Consider the following 11184-nt stretch of genomic DNA (forward strand, 5'->3'; position numbering starts at 1 on the left):
TTCTAAAACTGAAAATTAATGCTAGAACTGAAAATTAATGCTAGACCTGAAAATTAATGCTAGAACTGAAAATAATACTAGAACTAATTCTAGAACTGAAAATTAGCGCTAGAACTGAAACTAACACTAGAACTAATTCTAGAACTGAAAATTAGCGCTAGAACTGAAACTAACACTAGAACTAATTCTAGAGCTGAAAACAAATGCTAGACTCTAGGGCTAATGCTAGAACTTCAATCTAGTATTAGAACTGAATACTAACACTACAACTGCAAACTAACTCTAGAAAAAGTGCTAGAACTGAAAACTAGTGCAAGAACTGAAAATAGCACTAGAACCTAATGCTAAAACTGAAAAAGAGTGCTAGAAGTGAAGACCTGATACTAGGACTTAAAACTAACTAGAATTAATGCTGTAACTGGAAACTAATACTAGAATTAGCACCCAACACTGAAACTGATAACTAATGCTAGAACATCTAACAGTAGAACTGAAAACACTCTTCAGAATTGAATACTGTTCTGAACTGTGTACATTTTTCCTTATGCAAAACATGAATACAGGACAGATGTATTTATATACACATCAGAAGATTTCCAGGTAATGTTTTAATATTATCTTCAACACTCAGATTCATGTTCACAGTGTCTCTCAGTATGAAGAGCTGGTTTTATCTAAATAATGATTTGGCAGTTTTCTTTTCCAAACTGTTGTTAGAAGCACATATTAAAACTCTTTTGGTCCAGACGTGGTTTTAACAGCTGAAAGGTTTGAGTGTTGATGAGCGCTGACATCACAACACAGGGATACAGTGTGGACTTTATTCTCAAAGTAGCACTGTCACTGATATTTATACGTGCGATATTGTTTTCCTGTAAATAAACATTAAAACGTGAAGTTATTGCAGATGGGCAAATAACCTGTGGTCATTTATAGATTTATAGTAAAACACCGAAAATGTGTTCCCAAAAAGGTGTTCCCAAACTTTTGACAGGCCGTGTCAAAGAGTTTGTTTTGTGACCTTGAGATGCTGCTGATGTAGCGCAGCGTGAGTTGTGGTGTGTTGAGTGGTGGGAGGTTTGTGAGGGACTTTGACTTTGCTTACACTTAAGAGTCACTTTTCATGTTTCAAAGAAAAAAGCAACTAATATTGAAAATAAAACACATTCAAGGTTCCACAGTACAAGCCTCTATGCTCAAATCTGATTTTTTGCTCAGATCCGATCTCTCTGACATGATGGTTCATTTAGGTAAGTGACTCAAATCTGTCATTAATGTGAACGAACCGGCTTGAACTGACACTAACACTAGAACTAATTCTAGAACTGAAAATGAGTGCTAGAACTAAAGGCTAATGCTGGAACTGAAACTCACACTAGAATCAGTTCTAGAACTAATAATGAATGCTAGAACTAAAGGCTAATGCTAGAACTGAAACTAACACTAGAACAAATTAGAACGGAAAATGAGTGCTAGAACTGAAGGCTAATGCTAGAACTGAAACTAACACTAGAACAAATTCTAGAACTGAAAACGAGTGCTTGAACTGTAGGCCAATGCTAGAACTGAAACTAACACTAGAACAAATTAGAACGGAAAATGAGTGCTAGAACTGAAGGCTAATGCTAGAACTGAAACTAACACTAGAACAAATTCTAGAACTGAAAACGAGTGCTTGAACTGTAGGCCAATGCTAGAACTGAAACTAACACTAGAATCAGTTCTAGAACTAAAACGAGTGCTACAACTAAAAGCTAATGCTAGAACTGAAAATAATACTAGAACAAATTCTAGAACGGAAAATGAGTGCTAGAACTGAAGGCTAATGCTAGAACTGAAACTAACACTAGAACAAATTCTAGAACTGAAAACGAGTGCTGGAACTGTAGGCTAATGCTAGAACTGAAACTAACACTAGAACAAATTCTAGAATGGAAAATGAGTGCTAGAACTGAAGGCTAATGCTAGAACTGAAACTAACACTAGAACAAATTCTAGAACTGAAAACGAGTGCTGGAACTGAAGGCTAATGCTAGAACTGAAACTAACACTAGAACAAATTCTAGAACTGAAAACGAGTGCTAGAACTGAAGGCTAATGCTAGAACTGAAAATAATACTAGAACAAATTCTAGAACTGAAAACGAGTGCTAGAACTGAAGGCTAATGCTAGAACTGAAACTAACACTAGAACACATTCTAGTGTGAATCTCTCACACCAGACAAACAGAACCTCCTTTTAGGTACGTAATGTCACTTTCCTTGCAGTAGTAACGCCACCCGGCCTGTCGCTAGAACGTGGACGTGTGAGAATGCTCTGTTATAACGAACATTTATCGAACATTTCTTGTAGCTCTATCGAGGAAAGTTATATCGCGATACTTATCGTTTTATCGCCCAGCCCTACCATATCCTAAAGTCAAGAACAATTTTAAAATGAGTGCAAACCAATTGAACCATTCAAGATTATTGTAGTGACAAACACACATGTATATTGGTGTGTATGGTGGTCTGTATGGATGTGTGTAAATGCTGTGTGTTGGTGTGTGTTATTACACAAATGCACACACATATCAAGCTGTGTGTTGGCCGCAGCAGAGCGCAATCCTAAAAGTTAGAGTTAAATACGTACATACACTCGGAGAATGATAGTTATCTTCAGACTCAAAAAACTGATTAAAAGCTACAGAGAAAATGGGGGTCCTAACAACCACCTGGAAGACCTGGTAGACTCCAAAACTGCCCCCATCAGATAAACAGCACTTAAAGCTTTCATCTCTGAGAGAGAGGAGAAAATCAAGCTGCTTCAGATCTGAAAACATCCACAGGTGTTTCTGTCCATCCTTCCACTGTGAGAAGACGACTCAGCGCTGTGGGTCTGAAAGGATGTGTAGCTGTCAAGAAGAACCTCACTGAGGAAAGGAGACGGACACATCAAACAAAGAAGCTGAACGATGGACTGACCACCCCAGAGTCCAGACCTCAACACCACTGAATGTGTTTGATTACTTCAGAAAATGATCAACCAGCTTCTAAGACTGAACTTTGGAGGCGTGTCTGCAGATTCTTTGAGGAGCTGAAAGTGAGGCTCCTGAAAAAAAAGGAAAAATACTGAAACTTTTGATATTATATTTAGTTATTGAGGCTTCTGTGTAATTTTATGTTAAAAATTTTCCTGCTTTTTTCTGATGCTAAAAAATGAATAACTTGTATTTGATAACCATTTTGTCTGGAAAATAAATAAATGAAGGGGCTCTGAATCTTTAACAGTACTGTAACAGTGTATGACCACAGCACCCGTGAAATCAGATCATTCTTACTTCAAGCTATATCTACAATCATATCATACTACCTTTAATACACTCGGCTGAGTAACTGTCCTGGAGCGATGAGTGGTGCGAGTGAGAGACAGGTGTGTGGAGGGAGAGAGCCAAACCTGCACCAGAGTGAAGACGCTCTCTCACTCACGCAAACAAAAGGAGCAGGCTCTGCATAGGGTGCATACTGCCCTCTGTTGGCTGAACAGAGTTACTGCCAACAGCTCTTCACCATTCAAAATCAAACACACACACACACATTTTCTATGCCGCTTCTCCGTCAGCGTCATGAGGGGAGCTGGAGCCTCTCCCAGCTGTCATTTGGTGGAAACATTCAAAATGAGAAAATTATTAATCTTTCAGTACATCATGTGATCAAAACATGCATCAGTGCGTTGATTGTTTGTTTGTGTAAGTGCAGCTAATTAACAATTGTTAGGGATGCAAAAAAACTGAAACAATGTGGCTGGAAAATAACCTGAAACAGCTCCGCTACAGAGTGTAAAAATCCAACGCTTACTATTATAATAGTAATCCTGCGCGTCTGATGCTGTTGCTTCTTCTGCCTTGATCGGGTGCCCGCTGCTTGCCAGCCTTCTGGACTGGCTTGACCACCATTGAGCTTCATGCTGTACAACGCTGTGCAAACCTCACCCCCATGAACTGACCCTCCTGATGATGCTGCTGCTGCATAAACTAAAACTAATCTAATTAACCACTGCTCTGCCTGTTTTGTACTACAATACTAACACTGTTTGTTATCCAGTGTCAACCAGAGGAGGATGGGTTCCCCTTTTGAGGCTTTGGTTGCTCTCAGTGTTTCTTCCTCTTGCTCTTAGGGAGTTTTTCCTTGCCACTGTTGCCACGACGCTCATGGGGGCTCAGACCCGGATTTTCCTGTAAAGCTGCTTTGTGACCACACCTGTTGTAAAAAGCGCTACATAAATAAACTTTGACTTGACTTGACTTGACTAATGAAAATCAGACATAATATTGCTTTGTTTACTGTTTCAGTTTCAGCCAAGAATTTTGAATTTGGTGCATCGCAGCAAAAACACAGTACAAACAGAACATATGTTGTACTATACTATGTTTTGTACTATGTACTATATTTTAATTGTGTATATCGAAGGTGTTTTGTGGGAAGTTGCTCAGATGAAATGAGGCTTCATAACAAAAAACCCAGAGCAGGGAAACTTTATTCAGATTAAGCTGTACATTAAGCAAAAACACAACTAGCTGAGATAGGGCCAGAATGCCCGGTGTGTCTGACTACCTGTCAGATGCATACAGACTGTAGTACATCCAGTATATCACTGTTGTCGGGACAAAACACTGTATCTCCAAATTGTAACGTTACTGGAGAAAGAAAAAAAAATTACTTTTAATGTAATGGAGCCGGACTTTTTTTTTTAAGTAATTTTGGGCCGTTTCTTTTGGTCCATTCATCATGAAATTTACACACAATGTAAAAGTCATCAGGTATTTTCAAACTATGAATATGTACATATATGTGTGTCTCAAACACTCATCTGTGTACTGTTTGACTCCTCACATATCTAGAAGTGTTTTTTCTTTTCTAACATGCTCTCTCTTCTCTCTCTCTCTGTGCAGAGGAAGGAAAGAAGAAGAAGCCGGTGCGTCTGGCCATCCAGAGGAGCGTGGAGACGGGCTTGGCCATCGAGATGAAGAGCAGGATGACTAGACAGCCCAGCAGAGAGACGGCCGAGGAGGGAGAGAAGCCCAAGCCTGGAAAGTAAGCATTAACTTCTTTCACTGCTTCTGGGCTCTCTGCTGCTCATCCACAGTAATATTGTTATGGGTTAATACTGTTTATATTACATTATATGCTTTTAAATGACCTTATTTTGTCATCACGATGTTATTGTTGATATCAGATGATATTTTGTTTACAGTGTATTAATTAACTCATAGCTGATCAGCAGACATACTTGTAACTTTGCGCTAAACAGCAGTGTTTTTAACCTGTAGATACACAAACAAGCTGATTTGTTTCAAAGCTTTTGTAAAAATATGCCCCTTTTTCGTGCACTTCGTTTTCAAAAAATGCAGTTCAGGCAGGATTCGTTTTAAACGGGGAGGTGGGGTAACGTACAGACAGCCGCTGGACGGCTGTAATGTTTATGACGGATTCGTGTAGGATAAGAAATCTCAGTGTATATTACAGAGATGGGAGTGTCTACTCATCTTACGCATGGCACTACGTTCAGCCGCAAGTAGAAAACATGTCTGAGTGTTTGTCTTAAGTGAATGCAGTGTGTCTTTAGCATTGTAATTAGCTTAAGGATTTACCAACTGTTAATATTGGTGCACAAAATCACATTTTTATGTCATTTCTAACATTTAAAAAGATGTACCCCTGGTAGTGCACAGGTAGGACAGCATATATCAGGATTAATATAACACAGGATTAATATAACCTGGAGATAATTCTACAGTTCATTTTATAGCACAAGATTAATATAACCTGGGTTGATTTGTACAGTTTGTTTTATAGTGCAGAATTAATAAACCTGTGGTTATGTCCATGGTTTGTTTTGTAGCGTGGGATAAATATAACCAGGGGTCATTTCTACAGCTTGTTTGTAACAGGATTACTATAATGTGGGTGTAATGTTGGAGGCGATGAGGCTGGATGTAAGTGTGAGTTGCTTTTATTTAGACCCGATTTAACTGAAACTGATCAGCAGAGGTACGTAGAGCAGACATGTCCATGAGGAGGAGAACAGAACTAAACTAGAACCAAAAACCTAAAAACAAGACCAGTAAAAACAGGCAACAGCAACAGGGTCACATAGACAATGCAAGGTAAAGGGACCGAGCAAACACAGGGTATAAATACACTGAGGGGAGACAAGGAACACCCGTAGAGTTCAGTCCCAGTAGAACCTAAGAGTTTTTTTCTGCTTGCTCCACAGTCTCATCTTTCCCGGTGTAAAGATCTCCACAGACAGCCAGTTCACAGAGTTTTTGGATGGCTTAGGCCCCGCCCAGCTTGCCGGGAGACAGACGCTGGCCACGCCTCCAATGGGTAAAACACTATGATTCTTTTTCACTGTTGGCCCTCCCTTCTAGTTTGGTCCACAACAGCAGCCTAATGGAACCCTGATTATTGTATCAGTCCTTACCAAGAGCACTTTACCAAGTGACAAACAGGCTCTAAGGGTTTAACTGTGTCTTCTCTCCCTCACAGGTGACATCCAGATTGGGATGGTGCACAGAAAGGAGCGGCTGGATGTGGAGGTGATTCGGGCCAGAGGTCTGGTGGGCAAACCAGGAAACAAGCAGACTCCAGGTGATTGTCTAACTTAGGGCATTCAAAATTCAAAAATGTCTATAAAATGTCTATCAAGTGTGTTTCTGTTGGTGATGGCTCTGTAATGAGATGCTGATTCAGCGATGCACATGCAGAACAGCACATCTAAGTTTATCATACTGGCATTGTACGTTTTTTACAGCACCCTATGTTAAAGTCTACTTACTGGATAACGGGAAATGTATCAACAAAAAGAAGACGCGGCTGGCGAGGAAAACGCTGGATCCTCTGTACCAGCAGCAGCTGCAGTTTGAGGAGAACCCAGAGGGAAAAGTCTTACAGGTAACACAAACATACACAAGTCATAGGCAGACATGAGTGGTACATTAACCCTCTGGGGTCCACAAACTCACCCACAAGCGAGAATCACTTTCCTGAATCTGTAGAGTCGCCCTTTCCACTCCATCTTATCACGAGATCATACGAGACTCACATCCGGAGTTATGAGCCTATGAAGAGGGGCTGAGATACACGTCATCTGCCTCTCACCGTGTGGAACTGGTGGATTCGTGTGTCCGTCTACATTCTGTGTGAAACTGACCAATGGACACTCAGGAAATCACTAAGGACTGACCATCACGCCGGAAACCCTTCATTCTTCATTCGGTCCACATCGGAGACTCATGTGAAACGGCGTGCAGAGAGTTTACAGCTGCTGAAGTTGCTGCAGCGGTTTTGGAAAGTAGTGATGAAGATAACGGAGCATTTAGATATGAAACATATGAGCATCATGTTATATGAAGAGCCTTTAAAGGAGAGTTTAGGAAGAGATGAACAAATCGAGAAAATGACCTCAGACCACAGAGAGTCAAATATAAACTAATGCTTTCTCAGTAAAAGAGCAGCATTAATGGATAAAGAGAAAAAGGGAGGGGCCATCCAGCTGAATAATTAGGCAAAGCAGTAAGAATTGATTATTATTAATACATCATTTTAAGCATCACATATTTGTATTGTTGTTTGAAATTAATTTCTCCCTTTTACAGATCCCCAGTAGCTGTTGATGCTAACCACACATGCTGAAATACGAACAGCATTTCAGGTGTCAGTCTCTGCGTCCAAATTTCCTTATGAGTCCTCGCAGATAGTCTGTAAAAGTCAACAAAGCAGGAAAAGTCGGATTGATCTGGAGATTTTCCTCTTTCATTGGTCGTGACAGTCCATCAGGCATTTGGCCTGTAACACAAAGCAAACTTGAGTTTGAAACCCATTTGTTTGATGCAGAACTCCATTGCAAACACATGCAGTCCCAGCCATCGTAAGCTCGTTCAAAGTGCTCAGTCCATCAGATCCCTGATAAACTGAGTGTCCAAACATATTAAAAGAAGATGAAGCGACTGAACAACAAACTCAGCCCAGTCAGGCAAATATATGACCAAGTGGCGTCTACAAAAGCTGCAGCTCAGTTTACAATAACTTAATTCAAAGTCCAATTCAGTTCTTAAACCACTTTTAAATGACCAGTGACCAAGTTATTTTAGGGTTTAGTTTATGTTCTTAATTTTATGCTTTTGCTTGTCATGTTTGATGCATTTCACACTGCAAAAAATGGAATCTTGTTGAGTGAAATGATCTTAAATCTAGTCGATATCTCTAATATTTCCCATTTTGAGATGGTTGTGCACTTATAAGATTATTTTTATTTATTTTAGGTCATTTTATCAAATAAAATCTCTCACTGTACTGGCAGATAATTTTGCTGCCCAATGATCTGCCAATATAGTGAGATAATTTTACTTCATAAAATCACTTAAAACAAGTAAAAATAGTCTTAAATTAAGCTAACAATAACCTCAGCAGGAGAAATATTAGACTTGTTGACTATATTTAAGATAATTTTACTTGACAAGATACGATTTTTTAAGAACTATGGGTCTCATTCTCCAGTATCTTCCTAAGTTTGTTCTTAAACGTGTTCTTGAGAAAGGTCCTAAGAAAAAGTCTGTCAGATTCACCCCCTCCTCTGCAAACATGGTGTTTTAAAAGATTAGATCAGATTAGATTAGACCAAGATTAGGTTTCTGCACTGTTTCAGTGAGAAATGATTCATGCATAATTACAGCTTGATTTCATTATTCCACAGGGGCTTCAAAGGGATAATATAAACACTCTTTGATCAGACAGCTTCACGTCTGTAACGCTCCGTCTCCTTGTTTTCCAGATCATCGTGTGGGGCGACTACGGACGCATGGACCACAAGTCCTTCATGGGCGCCGCCCAGATCCTTCTAGACGATTTAGAGCTCACCAACATGGTGATCGGCTGGTATAAGCTCTTTCCTCCCACCTCGCTGGTGGACCCCACTCTGGCCCCTTTGAGCAGTAAGCCCCCGGAGGGCGCCGTGGAGAGCTCCAACGTTCGCTCGTAGCAGCGGCAAGGCCAGACTAGCGGTCAGCAGCGGGAAGACTGAGACAGAGGGGAGGAATCAGGGCTGGACGCTCCGCGCCCTGCGTCCACTGCATGCTTCATGTTGCGTCCTCTGAGCCCCGTGGGACGGGAGGCTGAGAAAAAGGCCTGCGTTCCTTCTGCCAAAAGAGAAACGAGAAAAGAGACGAGAAAAAGGGAAACACTGTATCCGTCACATGGGGGAGACGCTGGAGCCCGACGTCCGCGCGCAAAGCAGCGGGGCGTCCGGCCAGAGGGCTTCGGTGGAGCTCAGAGGTGGATGACCACATGGATGTCGAGAAGGGGAGCTACACAGATCTGATGCTCTACAGAATGAGTTCTACAGAAGCCCTGTTTTTTGGGGGGGGTAAAAAAAAGGGGGGCTGTTTGTATTCGAAGGGATGTCAGTGTTCTTAACCCAGAGCTTTTTTCTTTGGTAAGTTTGAGCCGTGCCTGCAAGCCAAGCTCTGAAAACGAGGACAAACACACAAAAAAAAGCCATGTGGATGGACCACCAGCAGCTGGCTGAGGTTGGCTGGCAGTCAGAGAAAAGAGGAGCGCCTGGAAGAAAAGATCAGAAGTACTGTACTTATTTCAAGTCGAGCCACATCAGACGAAATGATGTTCCACGTCCACCGACGACAGTATGAATATCGCCACAGTTTCCCATTTTGATAAAGAAAAAAAAAGAAAAGAGAAAATCTGAAAACGTAACAGGACTTTTTCGTGCTCCGGTATGACGCTCGTTTTGGTGATGTACTGTATGAAATTCATGAAAGAATTTTATTTCATTTTTTTGTTTTTTTGCATGGATGCAGAGTTAGCTGTACTGAAAAAAAAAACGAAAGATTATTTTCATCAAGGCTGCAACTTGCAAAAAAAAGGGAGAAAAAAAGGAGTAAAAAATGAACAGATCAGCCATTTTCGACAGTTTATATTATTTTAATATAAAATTCTCTAGTGCATGGTTTTCAAGGAGAGTGAATGCAACAAACATAAAGATGTGATTGTCATCATTAGATCATGCTTCTGTATTTTTACAGATATCAGTTGCAGTGTGGCCTGGGGAACCTTCCTGTCTCGTGAAAAAAAAGAGAAAAAAATAACAAAAGAGACGAGTAAGGGGTCTCAGATAAACGGACTGAAACTATCCGTTTCCATCCGAAGGCGTAAGCACGCCTTACATCCGTCATTATGTGCAAATTGTACATCTCTCTCTCTGTCTGGTGGTGGAGAGAGGCTGCCATGCTGATTGTGTCCACTGGGGGGCGCTGCAGAGCTGTAGCTTATTTTACAGCTTTGTTTTCAGGCCCGTTTCTCCACTCATTCATCCAAACCAGGCATGTTGAATAGAAGTCTGCGACATGGCTCGAGCCACACCCTCCCCGAACTTCAGCATGTCTCTGAATGGACAGAGTGGTGTGGTTTTGTGCGGTTTTTCGTGTACAGTGCATGTGGACCCTCATTCTTACCGAAGCCCGGTCAGCGCAGGGCTTCATGGCCAACGGTTCAGAAATTCAGCAAAACATTCCACCTCCTGTTTCCTTTCAGATCAAAAATAAAAAAACAAACAAACGTGGGGAAACAATAAAAGATAATTTTATATTTAACGGAGGTCGACTAGGAGAAAACAAATATGTAAGGTTGCAAGTATATTTTATTTTGATATTGTTATAAAGAAAGATAAAAGAAAAAAAAAAACAGGGCCCATTGGATGGTGCAGTATGTGGACTCTGGAGACCCGACTTGAGCTCGTTGTGAGTTTTAACACAACACACACTGGAACGAGTGGAACGAGTGGAACACACTGGTCTGTGGAAACGGAGAGAATTGCCACAATATGAATTTTTAATTGTTTTCTTGTTTTGAGAAAATAAAGTTCATTTACTATCTGCAGTGTCTTTCTTGCCTCGTGCAACAGGACTAAAATATTCATCTCCTTATTCAAACAGACCTACCTTGTGTTTCCAATCATTGGCCACTTCATTAGAAACACCCTCCTTGTACTTCCACTAACTGGCCACTTTATTAGAAACATCTACCTTGTATTTCCAATCATTGGACACTTTATTAGAAACACCTGCCTTGTGTTTCCATTCACTGGCCACTTCATTAGAAACACCCACCTTGTACTTCCACTAACTGG

The 11184-nt window shown here is 40.8% G+C and overlaps 1 protein-coding gene across 2 annotated transcripts in view; it reads left to right on the plus strand.

Annotated features, from left to right (window-relative positions):
• The window catches only part of LOC118805243 (regulating synaptic membrane exocytosis protein 2-like), a 166579-nt gene extending 155649 nt beyond the window's left edge, over positions 1–10930 (plus strand). For both annotated transcript variants that reach the window (XM_036565918.1, XM_036565919.1), the window contains 5 exons: positions 4931–5072; positions 6256–6368; positions 6531–6632; positions 6796–6935; positions 8815–10930. In XM_036565918.1, coding sequence (XP_036421811.1) covers positions 4931–5072; positions 6256–6368; positions 6531–6632; positions 6796–6935; positions 8815–9021 — 704 coding nt within the window. In that variant the 3' untranslated portion in view covers positions 9022–10930. The remainder of the gene's footprint in view (positions 1–4930; positions 5073–6255; positions 6369–6530; positions 6633–6795; positions 6936–8814) is intronic.
• The last annotated feature ends 254 nt before the right edge of the window (positions 10931–11184 follow it).

The sequence above is a fragment of the Colossoma macropomum genome, unplaced genomic scaffold (assembly GCF_904425465.1).
Source record: "Colossoma macropomum unplaced genomic scaffold, Colossoma_macropomum, whole genome shotgun sequence".
Classification (NCBI taxonomy): Eukaryota; Metazoa; Chordata; class Actinopteri; order Characiformes; family Serrasalmidae; genus Colossoma; species Colossoma macropomum.